Source organism: Apodemus sylvaticus, chromosome 5 (assembly GCF_947179515.1).
Source record: "Apodemus sylvaticus chromosome 5, mApoSyl1.1, whole genome shotgun sequence".
NCBI classification, from domain to species: Eukaryota; Metazoa; Chordata; class Mammalia; order Rodentia; family Muridae; genus Apodemus; species Apodemus sylvaticus.
Window position 1 is genome coordinate 5,311,025 of NC_067476.1, and position 18,204 is coordinate 5,329,228.

The 18,204-nt window shown below is 49.2% G+C and overlaps 1 protein-coding gene across 4 annotated transcripts in view; it reads right to left on the reverse strand.

Annotated features, from left to right (window-relative positions):
* The window catches only part of Sec16a (SEC16 homolog A, endoplasmic reticulum export factor), a 36,295-nt gene extending 27,060 nt beyond the window's left edge, over positions 1-9,235 (reverse strand). For 3 of the 4 annotated variants that reach the window (XM_052181904.1, XM_052181903.1, XM_052181902.1), the window contains exons 1-2: positions 9,093-9,235; positions 1,460-5,146 (exon numbers count right to left, since the gene is read on the reverse strand). In XM_052181904.1, coding sequence (XP_052037864.1) covers positions 1,460-5,077 — 3,618 coding nt within the window. In that variant the 5' untranslated portion in view covers positions 5,078-5,146; positions 9,093-9,235. The remainder of the gene's footprint in view (positions 1-1,459; positions 5,147-9,092) is intronic. The other variant, XM_052181905.1, reaches the window with a different exon arrangement.
* Positions 9,236-18,204: the final 8,969 nt, after the last annotated feature.

The following is an 18,204-nucleotide window of genomic DNA, read 5'->3' on the forward strand; positions in this document are numbered from 1 at the left end:
CCCACCCACTCTGTAGCCCAAATTCAGGCCACAAAGCAGAAATGCCTTGTACTGAAGCAATAGCTATGGCTCCTCCTTATAAAGTCTGGAGTTTACTAGTCTTTTGGGAAGGAAGGTATGCTACTGTTCTGTTACTGCTCACACATGTACACCTGGTGCCACACTGAACTGACAGGAAAGCATAGGCCCATGGCGATGGCAGCTCTGGCCTAGCTGCCCTGTTTCTAAGGTTCCTTCTGACACACCTTCCTGTACAGCACCAGTGCCAACTGTTCTCAGGCCACACAAGAATTCAACACCGCCTGGCCCCAAACACTGGAGGACCTGGGTCTTTCACCTTTTAGTAACACAATCCACCTAACTTGAGCAATGCTGAGTCTGGGCCAGAGGTAAGGAAAAGCTAGCAGTGATCAAGCATGTCCACTTCAAAGTACTGCAGGGTGAGACAGAACCTAAGCATCAGCTGTGAGCCTGCAGCACAGAGAGGAGGCAGGAGAGAACGCTGAAGGCCTCCCCCCTGCAGGACCACTGCTGTACCTGAGAGGCTTGTTGCCTCACCTCTTCTCACTACTGCACAGGGGTAATCTAACCTTTCCCTCAAAGACTTTATTCTCAAGGAAGGACATAGAAGATTCCTAGAGTTTCCTGTCATTACTTTCCTAAGCTGTTTTTGTTATTAAAATCAGATGAAAGGTGCCAGTAAAATGGCTGACTGGAGTTTGATCCTTGGAAACCACATGGTGAAAGAAAACTAACTTTAAAAATAACTCCTGAGAGTTATTTTCTGACCTCTTCGTGTGTAATGCGTGTGTAATGCGGCATGTGTGTCCACATGCAAATACGTAAACACATACACATGCATAATAAATAAATGTTTTAAAATATATAAATTAGCTGGACATGGTGGCATATACCAGTAATTCCACCTCTCAGGATGTGGAGGCAGGAATGTAAAGGACTTCAAGACTTCAAGGTTATCCTTAGCTAAATATGGGGCTAGCCAGGGCTAAATGAAGCCTGTCAAAACCAAAACTACCATATACACAAAAGTGAGATATGATCAAACATGTTAAGGGCTAAGACAGAAGGATTTTAAGTTCATAACTAACTTGGCCCACACAGTGACATCTGTCTCAAAGCACAAACAAACAGCAGCACACACAATCCACCTACTAAGCTCCTCCCTCCAGGGGTCAGACCAGCACTGTAACCATAGGAAGCTCACGAATGCTCTGGGAAGCCCTTTGTCAGTCAGATGTCGAACACAAGCAATTCAACATGCTACAGGACCGTCTTTGATGATCAACAAAACAGAAAGCTTTGTTGATGGACAGGGATTTTTTTTTTTCAGCAGGGCCATGTGGGTCTGAAGAAAGGTCATTCCTGAGAGAAACAGCGTTAAGAGGAGAAAAGGGGGGTAAAGTGAGGAAAGAAAGATGGTTAATGTCAGTGCTCTTACCTGATAGTATAGGGAAGCTGTCCCAGGATCTGATGGGTATGGTGAAGGGTACTGAGACTGGTAGGCATCATACAGGGGTCTGTAATAGTAGTAGGAAGCCAAGTCTTGAGGTGCTGGGCCAAAAGTACTGGGAGGTGGTGGGTGTAGCCACGGCTGCTCTGACCGCACAGCTGCCTGGCTGGAGTTAGTAGATGTAACTGATGCGCTGGAAGACTGTGGTGGCCGAGGTGGCAGCTGGCCTGGGTTGACTGGAGCTGGACTTGCTGGTGGCTGGGCCAAGCTTTCAGACTGTCCTTGTGTGGGTGGGCTTTCTGGATTTGAAGGCTCTGGACACGCTGCTTGGGGCACTTGTTGGGGAGAATTTTGTGGGCGAGGAGGCACCAGCTCTGGCTGGGCTCTTTCTAGTCTATACTGGTCCTGAGCATCTTTTGTTACCTGCTGGTAGAAATGATCCTGGTTACGCAGCCCAGGCTCAGATTGTCTGGCATGATTGGCAAGAGACTGCTGAGAAGCTGGGCCATCTGAATGAGATGGGCTACATATTCTCACAGGATTTTCCAAAGTTCTATTTAATGTGAAGTCTAGGGCGCCAACAGCTTCTTCCTGGTTACCAGAGTGATTTGCCTTATTACTATTAGGTACCAAAGTACTGTTTGCAGGTGGAACTAGCATCACATTTGTATTTCCAGGAGGGCTATTAACAAACTCAGAAGGACCCTTTTCTGCATTAGGATGCTGACTTTGAGGAATGTGAGGGGATAGCTGTTGAACCAACCAACTGGCAGGCTGGCTAGCAATCATTTCAGAAGACCCAGAACCCCGAGGGGCAGAATTCTGGGTGATGCTGCTAGGCAAAGATGAGCCAGAGACAGCACTGGCTGGAACTCCAGACAAAGCAGCATGTTCTTCAGGATCACCACTGAGAGCCCGAGTGTTGCTCACTCTGGATTTCTCCCCCACCACAGCATCACCCCAGGACTGATTCTTCTCATTAGGATTCAGTAAGGACACAGAAAAATTAATGGGCTGAGCCAAATTATAGCTTTGATCAGGCTGGGCAATCAGGACAGGTTGATTGTGCAAAGATTCAGTGGGTGGTGAGGACAGCAAACTTGCATAATTAGAACTTGCCTGCAATGGAAGGGCCTCCTCTTCTCCTACCTTGGGAGGGTTCTCAAGGTTCTCAGAAGCACCAGGAGGGTCTTGGTTCTGCAAAGGTGGCATAGACCCTTGTTTCCAAGACTGCTGTCCAGACATTCCCTTTTCCGGATGATGAAGAACCTCTGAAGGTTTTGGTTTTACAGGAACATAAAGTGCAGGGGCAGCAGGGGCTAGAAGGACATTGCCACCAAAATCGGGCAGCTCATTTTGTGCCCACAGAGTTGTTGCTGGACTCTCACACTTCACAGGCCCCTGGGCCCTGGCTGAGGGTCTCTTATCAGGCACTGGACGCACAGTATCCAAGGGTGGCCCTGCTGTGTGTGAAACCAGTTGCCCAGCCTCACTAGTGGTACTAAGAGGCAAAGGGCAGGCCTGAGGTGCACACAGGGTCTCCATGTTGTCTGGTGGCTGTTCCAGGTTTCCTGGGGTGGCATCAGGTGGCACAACAGCTGCCCTGCGCTTCTTCGGGCAGTTCCGGGTACCTCTCACTTCAACCACCATGTTGGCACGATCTGCTTCAACTGGTTTCACTCCAACCAAGTGGGATTTTACTGGCTCAAAAGAACTATTTGCACTTGTCTGGAAGACTCCTGTGGGTTTTGGAGGGCTTGGGGTTGAAGGCTGGGACAGACTGCTGCAGTAATTTTGGCTACCAGTCACCTCATCTGTTTCACCTCCAACAGGCGAAGAATCAATTTGCTTAAAAAAACTCCCTGAAGTATCATCTTCAAGTTTTCCAACTTCTTGTTGAATGAATGTGCCCACCAATTCTTGGGGTCTAGTTGACCCAGGAGGACTTCTGTGGCTATGGCTGCTATAGCTGGATGACACACTGTCAGGTCGTGTAGGGTGCAGTGGTAGGTCAGGGGCCTCAAGATTTAGCCCCCCACCTCTAGTGAGGCCCACAGTAACAGGCCTGGAGGCAGCTGGCCCAGGAAGGGGCCCATATCGGGTCTGATCACTCAGGGAAAAGGGATCCACATTCAGGGTCTCACGTGGCAAAACTTCTTGATTCTGAACAAATTCTAAGTTCTCAACATTCTCACACTGTGGCCCACTAGCACAGTGGGTCTCAGCACCGGGAATATCACCCCACGTATCATTAGCAGGGGTCATAGTGGTCTGTTTGTCAAGACGGATGCCCACAGACTGAGAAAAATAAGGTTGCGTATCTCCCTCCTGAGCAGCCTCACTGCTAGAGTCTTTAAGAAAGGCCTGGTAGACACCACCAGCTCCAGGTGGTGGATGGCCCAGTCTGGAGGTAGAAGAGAAGCTATCCAAGTCCAATCTGTCATCAAGGCCCGCTTTTTCAGATGAGAGATTCTCCTCGTTCTCTGCCTCCTCCCCTTGAAAAAACATTGAGAGAGCTCCAGAGGCTGCTTCTTGCACGGCATGGTTAGTTGCAGCCACTGGGGGATGGTGCACCTGGTTGTCAGGGCTAGTTCCCTGAGTAAAGGGGTTCACATGGGCAGGGTCTAGCAGATGCTCTTTATTCAGTCCTGGATTCTGCCTCAACTCGGGGCTTGCCCACATATTCCCAACTCTGGAAGTCTGCTCAAAAGTGTGTTTAGGGGGGAAGCTACTCACTGGGTGATTTTTACTTTGCTGGTGGACGATCTCATTCCCTTCACCACTGGCCAAGGATGCTGGAGTAAACGAGTGTGGGACATGGGACTCATGGCCAGGTCCCTGATGCAGACTAGATGGAGAGGGAAAATGGGCCAAGCTGGCAGCCTGGGGTCCCATGTTCTGAACAGGTCCCTCCAGGTAGGGTGAGTGATGCTGACAGGAGGGCTGAGGGCCTCCTTGTACAGGCCCCCACTGACCTGGCATCTGTGGCTGAGGGAGGAAAGGAGATGCTGTGTGGGCCACAGCACCATCATGTGGGACATGCCTATTCATGGGTTGGTCAGGCCCAGACCCACTATCATTCAGATAGCCCCCGTGAGGCTGCTCAGGACCCACTCCTGGAATGTAGTGAGGTGGATGTGGCAGCATCTGGACGTCAGGTCCTGAGCTGGGATCACCCTCAGCACTCCTGCTCACCTGCAGCCCAGGCAGTGAAGAAGGGGCAGGTGCAGGAGGAAATAGACTGCTATCTGCTCTAGGCTGTGACAGAGCGCCCGACTGAGGCTCATGCAGACTTGTGGGGCTATCCCCAGCATTTGTGGGCGGCACAGGCAAACCAGGCCACTGAGATAAAACAGGGAGGGCTGGGCCAGGCAAATTGGGCAGGCTGCTTTTGGATGAATTTCCCACTGGTGTGTTTTGAAGAGTCTGTCTATTAAAAGCAAACGGATCCGTTACTGGCTGTAGTGGACGTGTTATGGGAGCCACTGGTGCATTATTACTGGCTGGCTTCCTGTAAGGGCTGTTGGCCCAGAACATGCTCCGAGGATTCCCAGCTGGGGGTGGTCCAGCCGCAGCAGGCGGGACTGCCTGAGGCGGTGGCTGCATGTCGGAGTCTTTTGCGCAAGGAGATGCTGCTTAGAAAGGAGGCAGGGTAGAGCTTTTCTTTAATTTGTGCTAAAAAAAAAAAAAAAAAGACAGAAGAAGAGCATAAGGCCTTTAGACTCACAATATATATAACCAATAAAACAATATATATATATATATCAGTATATATATATAAATAAATAAATATATATATAAAACCAATAAAACTATGAAAATAAAAAGACTAAATGTGATTTCTTTTTCTTTTCTTTTTTTTTTTTTTCCTTTGGTTTTTTTCGAGGCAGGGTTTCTCTGTGTAGCCCTGGCTGTCCTGGAACTCACTCTGTACACCAGGCTGGCCTCAAACTCAGAAATCCACCTGCCTCTGCCTCCCATAGTGCTGGGATTACAGGTGTGCCCCACCACCAGCCTGGCTCTAAATGTGATTTCAAATCATTTAAATTCCAAAGACTCTATCTGTTCACATCCCCACCCCACAAAGCTAGCGACAAGAAACAACCAGACTGCCAGTCTGCCAGGCAACCAGATGTTCCTTAGTCCTTGACACTTTTTAAAATCACCACTACCACACCCAGAAAGAGCAACTCCACTATTAAGAAAAGCACACATGCGGGGCAGTGGTGGCGCATGCCTTTAATCCCAGCACTTGGGAGGCAGAGGCAGGCAGACCTCTGAGTTAGATAGAGTCCATCCTGGTCTACAGCGTGAGTTCCAGGACAGCCAGGGCTACACAGAGAAACCCTGTCTCAAAAAAACCAAAAAAAGAAGAAAAAAAAAAAAAAGAAAGAAAAAAGAAAAAAAGAAAGAAAAAAAGAAAAAACACATATAATCATGCTTTTTGTAAATATGTTAATTTTGTCTAGAAGAGTTTACACTTCCTAAAACACACTTCCTAAAACACAGTTCTAAAGTTACTAATGTATTTACCCCACCAAGTGAAATGTTTAGGGTAGGCCTCTGAGAACAGTGAAACAAAGTTGCTTCTGACCACTGCGGTTGTAACAAGGCTGCAACTAAAAATCCCAAGGACATTTACAGCAGTTTTACTGGTCTCACATTTCCAACAAGGAGAGCCCAACAAACCCTCAGGGGTAGTGTGAGACAGGACAAGATCCTCACCAATGTTTCCTGTTTTTGAACAAGGCACAATTCAAGTGTGACACCTTAAAAGCCTCTTTCTTTGTGTCAATCCTTCTTCCTGGCACCACCCTCAAGAAGAAATTTGTTTAGCTAATCCACAAAAAAAGTAAAGCAAAGGCCGTTTAATCCAAAGATGTACACTTTGTTCTGGGCTATCTTTGTGATACTCAGATTAAAAAACAAACCAGTGATATACGTATTTTAAGTAAAGCAATTTACAAAAGGTCTCTAATCCCTACCTAAATGTTAGTTCTACTAATCCCTTAACTCAGTTCCATTATTGCCCACACACACTCCTTCCCAAGTCAGCAGAGGACCCTATCACCTGACCAGCACCTGACTGTGGACTACAATGGAACTTCAATGAGAAGCACTGCCAAGAGTTCATTAGGCTCTAACTTGTCATTTTACATAATAAAGAGCATTGCTGCTTCACCCAAGGTAGAAGGAGAGTTGCCGCCCCCATTGATCTGACCAGCTGCAGAGCCACCACAGACACAGTAACATGGATCTGGACCTGGTGTGTGCACGGACTTTCATGTTCTTCCTGAAACCTGGCTGGCAAACAAGAAAGGCAGCTGAGGCTACCCTTAATCTTTTTTTTTTTTTTTTTTTTTTTTTGGTTTTTTCCGAGACAGGGTTTCTCTGTGTAGCCCTGGCTGTCCTGGAACTCACAGGCTGTAGACCAGGCTGGCCTCAAACTCAGAAATCCGCCTGCCTCTGCCTCCCAAGTTCTGGGATTAAAGGCCTGTGCCACTATCCTTCATCTTAACAATATCACATCAAACAATTAAAAACAAACAAGCAGAAACTAAACTAAAATATAAGCCACAGAACAGGGCCAACACACCAAGGGTCAATAGGTTGGGTATTCATTGAGCAGCTAAAGGCAACTACCTGTCTCTGCAGATAGTTCACAAAACGAACGAGAGAGCACAATCTTTTCCCACTCAAGTGTCTTTCGAATTCACTATTAAGATTTTAGCCATACGTTCTTCTTTCAAGGGCCCATTCCCTAATGCTGCCTACCTAATGCTGCTGCAGATTCTAAATTGCCTAAATTTTTACTTAATTATTTTGTTTGTAGAAACTTGAAATTATTTTCTCAACTTTAATGGACTAAGGGCTGTTTTATGAGATAACACTACCATCTACAAAGACCCACAGCTCCTATGCGGAGAGCTCTTCCACAATATGCCTGTTTCAGATGAGACCATCTTGCAACTTGAACATTATTCTTTTAATCTTCTTTACTTACCAACAGAAAGATAATGAACTGCCTATCACTTATCTCAGGATTATAGACACTTTTATTCTGTTCAGCCATTTATCTACATTTTAAATAAGCACCTGTTTCGCTGGGCAGTGGTGGCGTACACCTGTAATTCCAGCACTGGGGAGGCAGAGGCAGGCGGATTTCAGAGTAATATAGACCAAGGCCAGCCTGGTCTACAGAGTGAGTTCCAGGACAGCCAGGGCTACAGAGAAACCCTGTCTCGAACCACCCCCCCCAAAAAAAAACAAATAAGCACCTGTTTCAGAGAGACCTACTGATCTCAGATGCAGTATTCCTGAATCCAGATCTGTAGTTCAACTGCCTCATATCTACATACACACACAAGACATTTGAAGTATGACTCTGTGTGACTGAGGTATTTAAAACATCCCTGATCCTTTCACCGCCAGACTTGACAACTGTAAACTGTAGAACACAGGGGCACCCAAGAACATTAGTGAGCTCCACTGGCCGGCAATCTCCCCTATGGTGACTGTCTGTGATACTCTTATCAAAGAGATAAGATAAACACCTCTCTTCTAAGTCAAAATCTGAACTAGAACCCTTTAGATGTTGAAGAAGGCATTTGCAGAATGTGAGGAAGACACAGGAAACAAGGACATTCATATTTGCTTACAAAAGCAAGACAGGAGACCAAAATCTGCACAGTATCTCAGAAAATTCCAAGGTCAATTGGGGAGGATCATTCAAGAATAATTAATCACAAGAAAAAACAATCTCTACTTTGCCTCTTATCTCATCTGCAAGACATGAACACTGAAACCCTAGGAAGGGTGTGTGGACAAAAAGTTAGGGAGGCTGCATTGTGCTGCAACTTGCAAAAGAACCTGCAGAAACAGTGATTTGTGAGTCTGCTGTTTCTTACTGCCAAATTTAGAATGGAAAATGCCTCTAGTCAACACATTTGAAAGGAAATCTCTCCTTCAGTGCATGACCATTCTACATGCCACTTAAAAACCTGTGTAATCAGAAAAGCCAGAGTTATCTACAGGACGCTCCACGGCCATGCAGACATTTTTCTACACCTAGGTAAAAAAACAAACCACGACCTCCCTTGCGACATCCTGCTCCGCTGGCCAAGAGATTACAAATAAATGCTGCTACTCCCTGTTTCAAATGAAAATGTGTCCCATGATCACCAGCTCTGCTGAGGAAGTCTTCGAGCCAACGAGAATCAAATATCTTCAGAACCCAGCAAAAGTCAAGCTTGGCAATTTCCCGCACCTTCCTTCGTTTTAAATAAGTTGCAGGTTTTCCTCTGAGGCGTCACAGTCTGGCCATGCTAACACACCTTTCCCAGCGGCCGAGCAGTTCCCGCAGCCCAAACCAGGCAACTGCCTCCCGTCAGGCCTGGGAATCACGAGCCCCTTAGACAACCCATTAAGGCGACACGGCCTGTAACCTGTCCCGTGTCTCAGCACCAGGCGGCCCGGTACTGTCGTTCTCCCCAGGCCTGACGGTGTCTCTTTAAATGCGCTCGCCACTCCGGGCTAGGCCCGATGGTCACTGAGCCTGCCCTGCCTCCGCAGCCTCACCCGACCTAGGGTCTCCACCGTGCTCTATACACTCAGCCCTCACCCGCTCAGCTGCGGTTGGCTTCTCAGGAGCCGCGAACTGAAACCCAGCCGGCGACGGCGGCGGCAATAGGAGGAACTAGCGCGTTCCCAGCAGCAGCCGCAGCCATCTTGGCACATCCGGCTCCAGGTGCCGCCGCCGACGTGTCCGAGGGAGACGTCAGCGCGCGCCCCGCCCCTTAATCACCCCTCCTCTTGCTTCGTCCAGTCTTTCGTTGCCTCACCCATTGCCTCGCCCCCACTGCTCCGCCCTCTTGGCCGTGCTCCGTTCAAGTCTTCAGAGCGTCAATCATGCCACGCCCCCGTTGGCTCCGCCCCTCTCGCGTCTAGTTTTTCTCTTCATCCTTTTGCCCCGCCCCCAGCGTATGTCCCGCCCATTCCCTTTCGTCGTGTCACTTTTGACTCCGCCCTTCATTCTTCTCCAGTCTTTCGCCGCCTCATCTCTTCGTCCCACCTATAGGCCCGCCCCTCTTACGTCAGTCCCTTACAGCTGTGGCCCCGCCCTCACCCACTTGCTTAGCCGGGAGCGCGGGCCTCGCCTCCTCACGTCGCCCCGGTTACGCCGGTTCTGTCCTGCAGTCCTCCTGCTCTAGGAGTTGACCAGACAGGATTCTTCAATCCAGATCCTCAGGGAGAAACAGACTTGAAAAACCAAAGCCAGCAGTTCCACTGAGTCCAGAGCCCCAGCGGGCTCTCCCGCCTGTCCCCCTCCCCATTTTTCCGTTGGAGTCTTAGTTGCCGGAGGGGCGACTACGCGTGCGCCACCCTGCTCGAGTAGCTAGGCGGTCGTCTTCTGCAGGCTCGACACGCGCGTGCGCGGAGCTGCATCTGTTGCTTGGTTACGGCTTTCTGCTGCAGCCAGCCCCGGTGCAGTTCGCGCCCCTAAGCAGATGCCTTTCTTGGTGCTAGCAGGAACTCTCACCCCTCCGGCCCCTAACCCCCTCCAACCTTTGCTAGAGGAGAGGCGCCAGAGCCTGGAGGCCAGGTCCTTGAATCTCTATTACGACTCCTCCCGGCAGGGCGCGGCCTAAAGCGGAGCGCTGGACTTAGACCAGGGATGTCATCAGGTCAGGCTTCCGTCCGTCGGAGCAGAGGCTCTCCAGAAATGGTGGGTGCTGTCATCGGGGAAGTAACCAGGCCTGGCTCCCTCACCTGTACTCCAGAGAGCATGAAGGTGGTACCCCTGCGAAGCCGCCTTGTCAGTGGCGAACCCAGAGGCACGGAAGGAGGGAGTGTGGTGGAGCTGGCCCGCGCTCAGCAACGCAAGCAGCGCTGAGGGCCAGCTTCATATCCTCTGACGTGGCACTGTGGCTCACTGTAAAGCTAACATTTGTCTTTAGAGAGCCAGGTTTCCAAACTCTTTCTACACAGAACACATGGTAGACTCAGCTTTAAGTCCCTAAAGAGAAGCAGCAACCCCAACCCTAGGATGGCTAGAGTTACAGAGTAGAAAGGCCTTGTCTAAATAAATAAATAAATAAATAAATAAATAAATAAATAAATACATCTCCCATCTCTGACTCTGTCCTAAGATAGGGACAGGACACATTGCCTGCTATAGACTGGCTGGCATCATGCAGCCAAGCTAACCTGGCCTCTGAGTGACAGAGACTCCAGTTTTAGGCCCAGTTTGCACCCTGTTCTGTTGACTGAAACCTCTCTGACCATCAGGAGGATGGTCACTCTGACCACTGGGCAATTTGAGGACTAGAATGGGGTACTTCAATGCATATGCAGAGGCACCGGGCACAAGCTGGGACTGAGGCAGGCAGGGCACATGGTGACTCCTGTGTTTATGGGTGCCCCTACCATCACTTGGAGTACTTCTGGTTATGCCCCCCTCTTTGCCTGGGGACTCTTCATTTATCTCGAGGTTGGGCCCAGCATCTCTAGCTCCCTGGAGTCCTATGTAGTCAGCATCTGGTACAAAGCTGTTACAGCCTAGGCTGCACTGCACAGCACACAGGGCTCCATGCTTGAAGTCTTGTCAGAACTCCCTGTGGTTTCTGACACTGTGACTAGCACTTGGTAACCATGTATTCTTTGCAGCCTCTCCCAGTGGCTGTGCTGTCTAGTGTGGTGGCCCCTGGGTGGCTACATAGAGTCGTTTCACACTGGGCTAGACTGTGAACATGAAGTACACCAGACAGGCAATGATTCATAGTGACTCGCTGGTGAGTGTTTATTGAGTGTCGAGTGTTCGGGGAGTGTCACATTGAATAAAGCTTCTTATTAAAGATGATAAGTTTTTTCTTTAATGTAACTAGGAAGTATACAATTGCGCATGTAGCTGACAGGACACTCCTCCCGGACAGTGCTCGCCTCAGTGCTGTGGACTTGGCACTTGTACTCCACACGGTGCTGTCTCCTTTCTGACACTGAGAAGCTGGGGCAGGCTTCTGAAGACTGCCGAGGAAGAGGTCGCAGTGTTGGTGAAGAGGCCTCAAGCCTCTGTCCCTGGTACCTGCTAGGTGTAGTTCCAGGCTCAGGTGTTCTTGACGGTCTGGGCCTGCTCTGTTTTGGGCACTGTGCTCAGCTCCTGACAAACCATCAGCATGGGCACAGAACCTGAAGAGAAGAAAGGGTCAGCTTCCAGAAGCCAGGGCTCCCTGAGTAGCCCCCAACCCAAAGCATGTTAGGGCCACAGGGGTAGAAAGAGCTGATTGGGGGAGGGGAAGGAGGCTTCCTGGAGGATACAAATGTGATGGGCTGAGGAAGATTAGGAAGCAGAGAGCTGGGATTTAGAGTTGTATGCCATCCGTCTCCAGGCCCTACAGTATATACCAGTGTGCCACCCGGGCTAGCCCCCACATGGCCAAGGTGAGTGGAGAGTGAAGCTTGAGGCCAAACTCCCGAGAGCAATGGTGGGCAGCACGACAGGCGCCTCAGGCACCTTGGCAGCCCTGCCTTCCACCTAAAGTGTCTCGGGACCCTGGGTGCTCACTGCGGGCATGAGTGAGACCTCATCTCTGGACCGACGATGCCAGCCAAGGAAGCCCTGGCACTTTATTCCTCTCCTGGGCTGCTGGGAATGGGGCTTGCAGTCCCTCCTCTCCACAGGAGTGGACACACCTTTGGGTGCCCCCCCACCGGCTGCTAAAACATAGATAAATGGCTTGAGCATTTTGTTGGGTGGTCCAACTGTACTGTAAGATTCTAGAAGCCAGAGATTCAAGGGTACTAGACACGTGCGTTTCCTCACCCATGAAAAGAGATGGTAATCACAGTGTCCTAGACTTTCCTGAAGGCCTCTGGAACTGTCACAAATAACAGGGGCTCAGAATCCACTGTGGGCCACTCCCTGGCCCCTTCCAGTGTTAACTGCACTATTATTACCTTCCTGGCCTGTGGCTTCACATTCATGTCTCCAGAGTCCTGCATTAGGCTTGGCTTATTGTGTGTCTCGGAACATTTTTAGATCACAGAGCCCCCCTATAAAGTGATAAGCAGGTAGTAGGGATGAAGTAGAAAACACAAGGCAGATGTTGACATCACGCTAACCCAGGGGTGCAGACAGCTCTCTCAGCTGTGCTGGGGCCCTAGGAAGAGTAGGAAACCTCTTTCCCAGCACACATATAAAGATGGCGCACAGCCCCTGCTGGACTCCAGGCACAGCTGGCTGGAATTGGGACAGAGGCCCAATTGGGAGCTAGGCCCCTTTGTCCCAGAGTGGGTATTAACACTGGAAAGCTCCAGATGTGGAGCTCCTGTGAGGCACTTGTCAAAGCCGGGGCAGGACCTCTTTGGGACAGTCTGGGTAGAGCTTCTGTATTGAAAGGGAAGGGAATCCTTGGATGTGAGTTTGTAGGCCTGCCAAGGGATATCTGCTATAGGATATTTGGAAGGGAGGGAGGTTCTAGGGACTTGTCAGCTCAGTTCGGCTTGGGCATCCCAGGCAAGTAGCATTTCTGCAGCGAATGTAGAGCCCACCTTAACGAGGCCCCTGGGTAGAGATTGAGTTTTCTGGCTGCAGCTGCTTCTGACAGCACCAGCAAGACATTAATCCGAGATATGGGTGGTGTTTTGCATTGTATGGGTGGACTTCCTAGGAATCTAGGCAGGGGAAGAACAAGGGTCTTGATGGGTCCAGGAGGAACCCCAGTGTGCAAAAGGTGCCATGTTCCAAACCGGCTGTGTCCAGGGATCCTGGAAAAGTGCCTTGACAAACCCCTCTTTCTCCCTGAGCACCCATTTCTGCTTTTCAAGTGCTTGAGGGCAACATAACTACATCGATCCCTTACATTCTTTCGAGGGGAGATGACCTCTCGTGTAGATCTTGGAGTCACGTGGCTCTGGATCTAGTGAACCAACTTGAATGAACTGTTTCATTCAGTTTCCTTGTCCTCAATATGAATAATATCTTGGGATGGGCAAAAAATGGAGGACCTCTTGCTGGCCAGAGGTGCACTGGCAGAACACTGCCAGCAGAGGGAGGCAGAGAGCCACCTACAAATCTACCCAGCCATTGAGGGCTCCTCCTAGACCCTGTCTCACTTGAGTTAGGTGCATACCCTGCAGACTCTGTGCACAGCAGCCCTTGCTGAGGGAAGTCTTTACTTCTGGACTCCCTGGAGATGGTGGGCTTGCTGAAGACAGCAGGTGTGGCGTACATCCTCCCTGAGTTGAGCACTGGAGTTGGAGAAGACAATGGATCTCTAAGCTCTGAGGTCAGAGAGAGAATCTTAACCTTGAGGGAGCCAGTGGCATTGCTGTTAAGAAAGGGCCTGGATCTGTGTCACCCCTTCCACCTGGGAGTTATACATCGGAATAGTCATAGAAATAGCATGGTGTTGCAGAGAATGGATCTCACAAGCCCTGGAATCTAAAAATAAGCCTTGAGGTCAAAGCTGTGTGAAAGCACTGGACCTGGCACTCTGTGGGACACCCTAGGAGGCACGTGCACATAGAAGCCCACCAGTTGCCATTCTTGGCCACTGGAAACCTGGTGTCACCATCTGTGATGGGTTGTATGTGCTCAGCCCAGGGAGTGGCACTATTAGGAGGTGTGGCCTTGTTGGAGGGGGTGTGTCACTGTGGGTGTGGGCTTTAATTCCCTTGTCCTAGCTGCCTGGAAGCAAGTCTTCTGGAGGCCTTCAGATGAAGATGTAGAACTCTCAGCTCCTCCTGCATCATATTGCCTGGATGCTGTCCTGCTCCTGCCTTGATGATAATGCACTGAACCTCTGAACCTGTCAGCCAGCCCCAAGTAAATGTTGTTTTTATAAGAGTTGCCTTGGTCACGATGTCTGTTCACAGCAGTAAAACCCTAACTAAGGCACCGTCTCTCCATGAGATTGTAGTGACCAGTGACTATGTATGGTGGGCTTGGCTGCTCAATGAATCCATTGTCAAGACAGCAGCCATGCTGTCTCTGGGTCCTCACCCCGCTCCAGAGTGAGTTCTATGTAGATGGCCGTCAGCCATCACACAAGAGGACACTGTGGGACCTTCTGTCGCACGGCTGCCAGGCAGTGGTCAGGTGTGGAGAGCAGCAGCCCTGTCCTTGATCTTCCAAACAAAGGGCTTCTCTGGAGAAGCTCTGCACACACACCTTGAAATCCACAGTGCGCACAGCTCATTCAGGCTTGAGGATACTGTAGTAAACGATCCCCATTTCCCCCCAACTCCTAATCCCAGGGTTCTCAAGGCCACTGGCCTTTTTTTTTTTTTTTTTTTGACCCTGCACTGTACATTGCGTTATGCCAAGGACCTCTGCTGGACCACTTAACCTTTAACAGGACCACTATCCCCTCCATCAGAGACCCCCGCGTGCAGCTGGAGACTGGCCTGGGCCCACAGGGTAGGGTCTGGAGTCACATGGTAAAAATCATCTCCTCGTGGAACTTCCCTGATGGCAAACTTTCCAGACAAGGCAAGCCTCATGGCTGGTTGGTTCCTGGAACCTCAAGAGGATAGCAGCACTTCGTCGCTTTTGATTGCAGTCATAACCCTGCTGCTTTGGCTGGGTTTGTGGCCCTGATACCTTTGGGTCCTTTTTGTACTGGACAGAGCAATGCAGAGCCACACATTTGGTGCCTCCTCTGACAAAAAAAACGCCAGCATAGCAGTCTCTCCCCTTCTTTATTTCTTTACTTATTTATAAACAGGGTCTGGCTTTGAACTCCTGAACCTCTTGCTGTTACCCACCCCAAGTGCTCCCAATACTACATCAGGCTCCATGGCTGGTTTTATCTGTGCTGGTTTAAAGGTTCTGAAGTCTAGACCTTCCTGTGTGGCATGACATTTTAAGCCATGTGTGGCCTCTGAGCGTCTTCAGCATGGCCACTCCAAGTCTGGGTTTCATCCACAGTGCAGGTCATCAGAATGCAGTGGGTAAGGGTGCCTGTTGCCAAGGAGGACAACCCAAGTTCAGTCCCTAGAACCCACATGGCAGAGGGAGGGAACTGGCTCTCGTCAGTGGTCCTCTGACCTCCACACGTACGGCATGTGTTAGTAGTACACATACACATAAACAAGTAAATACAAATAATAATACAAAGAATGTGAACTCTGCCTTTTTTCATACTTCACTTACGTTGACTGCTGGTTAAGTGGTAACTGTGGCTTCATTGGATGAACCAAGATGTCGTATTGAAATAAATTCACCTGCTCCTTTGTACTTTTTGAAGGGTTATGATGTATTTTGAATGACTGTGTGGCTTCAGTCCTATTTCTGTTGGAATGGGCTTCTCTGAATGACCCAAGAAGCTAAGGAAGCCCTTCTCTCTCAAAAGGATGGACCCACACACACCGAGGATGTACACAACAGTGGGGCGAAGGACACTTGGGACAGGAAGAGGACTAGTTCTTGGGTTTGTTTTTGTCGTTATTTGGTTTGGTTTCAGTTTTTGAGACAGGGTTTCTCCTTGTAGCCCTGTCTGTCCTGAAACACAGTCTGTAGACAAGGCTGGCCTGGAACTCAGAGATTTACCTCCCTCTGCCTCTCAAGTGCTGGGATTAAGGGTGTGCAACACCACCACCAGGCTGTTCTTGGGTCATGTATATCTGGTTGTTTGTTAGCTTTGAAACAGAGGCTATCTATATAATTCAGGCTGGCCTTGCACTTGAGGCCGTGCCCCTGCCTCAGCATCTACAGTGTTGGGTTTACCATGCTTGCTGGGACCTACTTACATACTTTGAATGTTGAAAAGTAGGATTTATATTAAAAAAAAAAATCCGGGTGGTGGTGGTGCACACCTGTAATCCCAGCACTCTGGGAGACAGAGGCAGGCGGATTTCTGAGTTTGAGGCCAGCCTGGTCTACAGAGTGAGTTCCAGGACAGCCAGGGCTACACAGAGAGACTCCGTCTCGAAAAAAGCAAATCTTAAAAAAAAAAAAAAAGTAAGATTTAAAGTCAAGCCTAGTGGGGCATGCCTGCAATCCTAGAACTCGAGAGGCTGAGGCAGGAGGATCACAAGGTCCACCCAGCCAGAGGACATAGTATGTCCCTGCTTACTCTACTTAATGCCCCATCACTGCCCTCTAGTAGTATATACATAATAACTATTCTTCTAAATTGAAAACAAAAACAGTACAAGATGACAGATCTCTGGGGAGGGGTGGGGTCCGAGTTAAGGTTTTTATTGCTATGATGAAACACCATGACCAAAAAACAAGTTGGAGGGAACAGGAGTTCTTAGGCTTACACTTTGACATCACTGTTCATCACTGAAGAAAGTCAGGACAGGAACTCAAACAGGGCAGGATCCTAGAGGCAGAAGCTAACACAGACAGAGGTCACGGAAGGGTGCTGCTTATTGGCTGGTTTCCCATGGCTTGCTCAGCCTACTTTCTGACAGAGCCCAGGACCATAAGGCTAGGGATAGCACTACCCACAATAGCCTACCCCGCCCCATCAATCACTAATTAAGAAAATGTCTTACAGCCAGATCTTAAAGAGGCATTTTCTCAATTATGGTGGTTTCCTCCTTTCAGATAATTGGAGTTTATGTGTCAAGTTGATATACAACTAGCCAGCTCAGGTGGCATTTCACCGTGGGGAAAAGGCAGCACCTAGGGCACTCTGTCCCTGAGAGATGTTGGCATCCAAGAGGTAACCTCAGCCTGAGACTGGACCAATCTATCCAGGTTGCTGTGTAAACATTCCTGCACCAGTTGGCTTTCACAGAAATTTCTTTGTCTTGGAGGCTGATGTCTGTGACCAGGTGCCACAGGGCAGATTGCCTCTGCTCCCCTGTCTGGATATGGCCATCTTCTGTGAGTGTGTCATAGAGCATCTCCATACCTCTGTCTGCTTGGGATTTGGTCCTGGAATAGTTCTACTGAGAGACAGCAGGGCCCGCTGTCCTGTATTTCCCCTAAACAAAGGAAGGCTGAGGCTGCAAGACTTTCTTTTCTCTCTGGGTTGTCTAGCTGCTGGGTACCCAATTTAGTCCTTACACTGTGTGTGTGTGTGTGTGTGTGTGTGTGTGTGTGTGCCCCCAGTGCAGGGTTACAGGTGTGTGGTCAGGCCAGGCTTTTCTGTGGATGCTGGAGATTCCAAACTCAGGTCTTTGTGCTAGTGCACTAGGAATTTTTGCTACCCGACCCATCTCCGAGTTTGTTTGGTTTTTTGTTTTTGTTTTACTTTGTGAGATAGGATCTCTCACTGGGACCTAGGACTCACTGATTAGGCAAGGTTGAGTAGGAATCTGCCTCCCCACATTACTGATGCTGGGATCATACCCAACAAGGTGCTCAGGTTTATAGAGCAAGGGATTTATTGAAGGTTATCTCCCAAGCCAATTTATTGATTACTTATTTGGTTCTGGAGATGAAATCTAGAGCCTTGCACATAGTAAACAAACCCTTTACTACTAGGCTACATCTTTAGCCCCTTAAAAATATTATTTTACGGGCTGGAGAGATGGCTCAGTGGGTAAGAGCACCGACTGCTCTTCCAAAGGTCATGAGTTCAAATCCCAGCAACCACATGGTGGCTCACAACCACCCCAAAAGAGATCTGAGGCCCTCTTCCAGTGTCTGAAAACAGCTACAGTGTACTTACATATAATAAATAAATAAATCTTTAAAAAATATTATTTTACATTTTTTATTCATTTCCAGTGACTTTAGGGGCAGATGCTCCTTAAGAGTACTAGGTTTAATTGGGTGT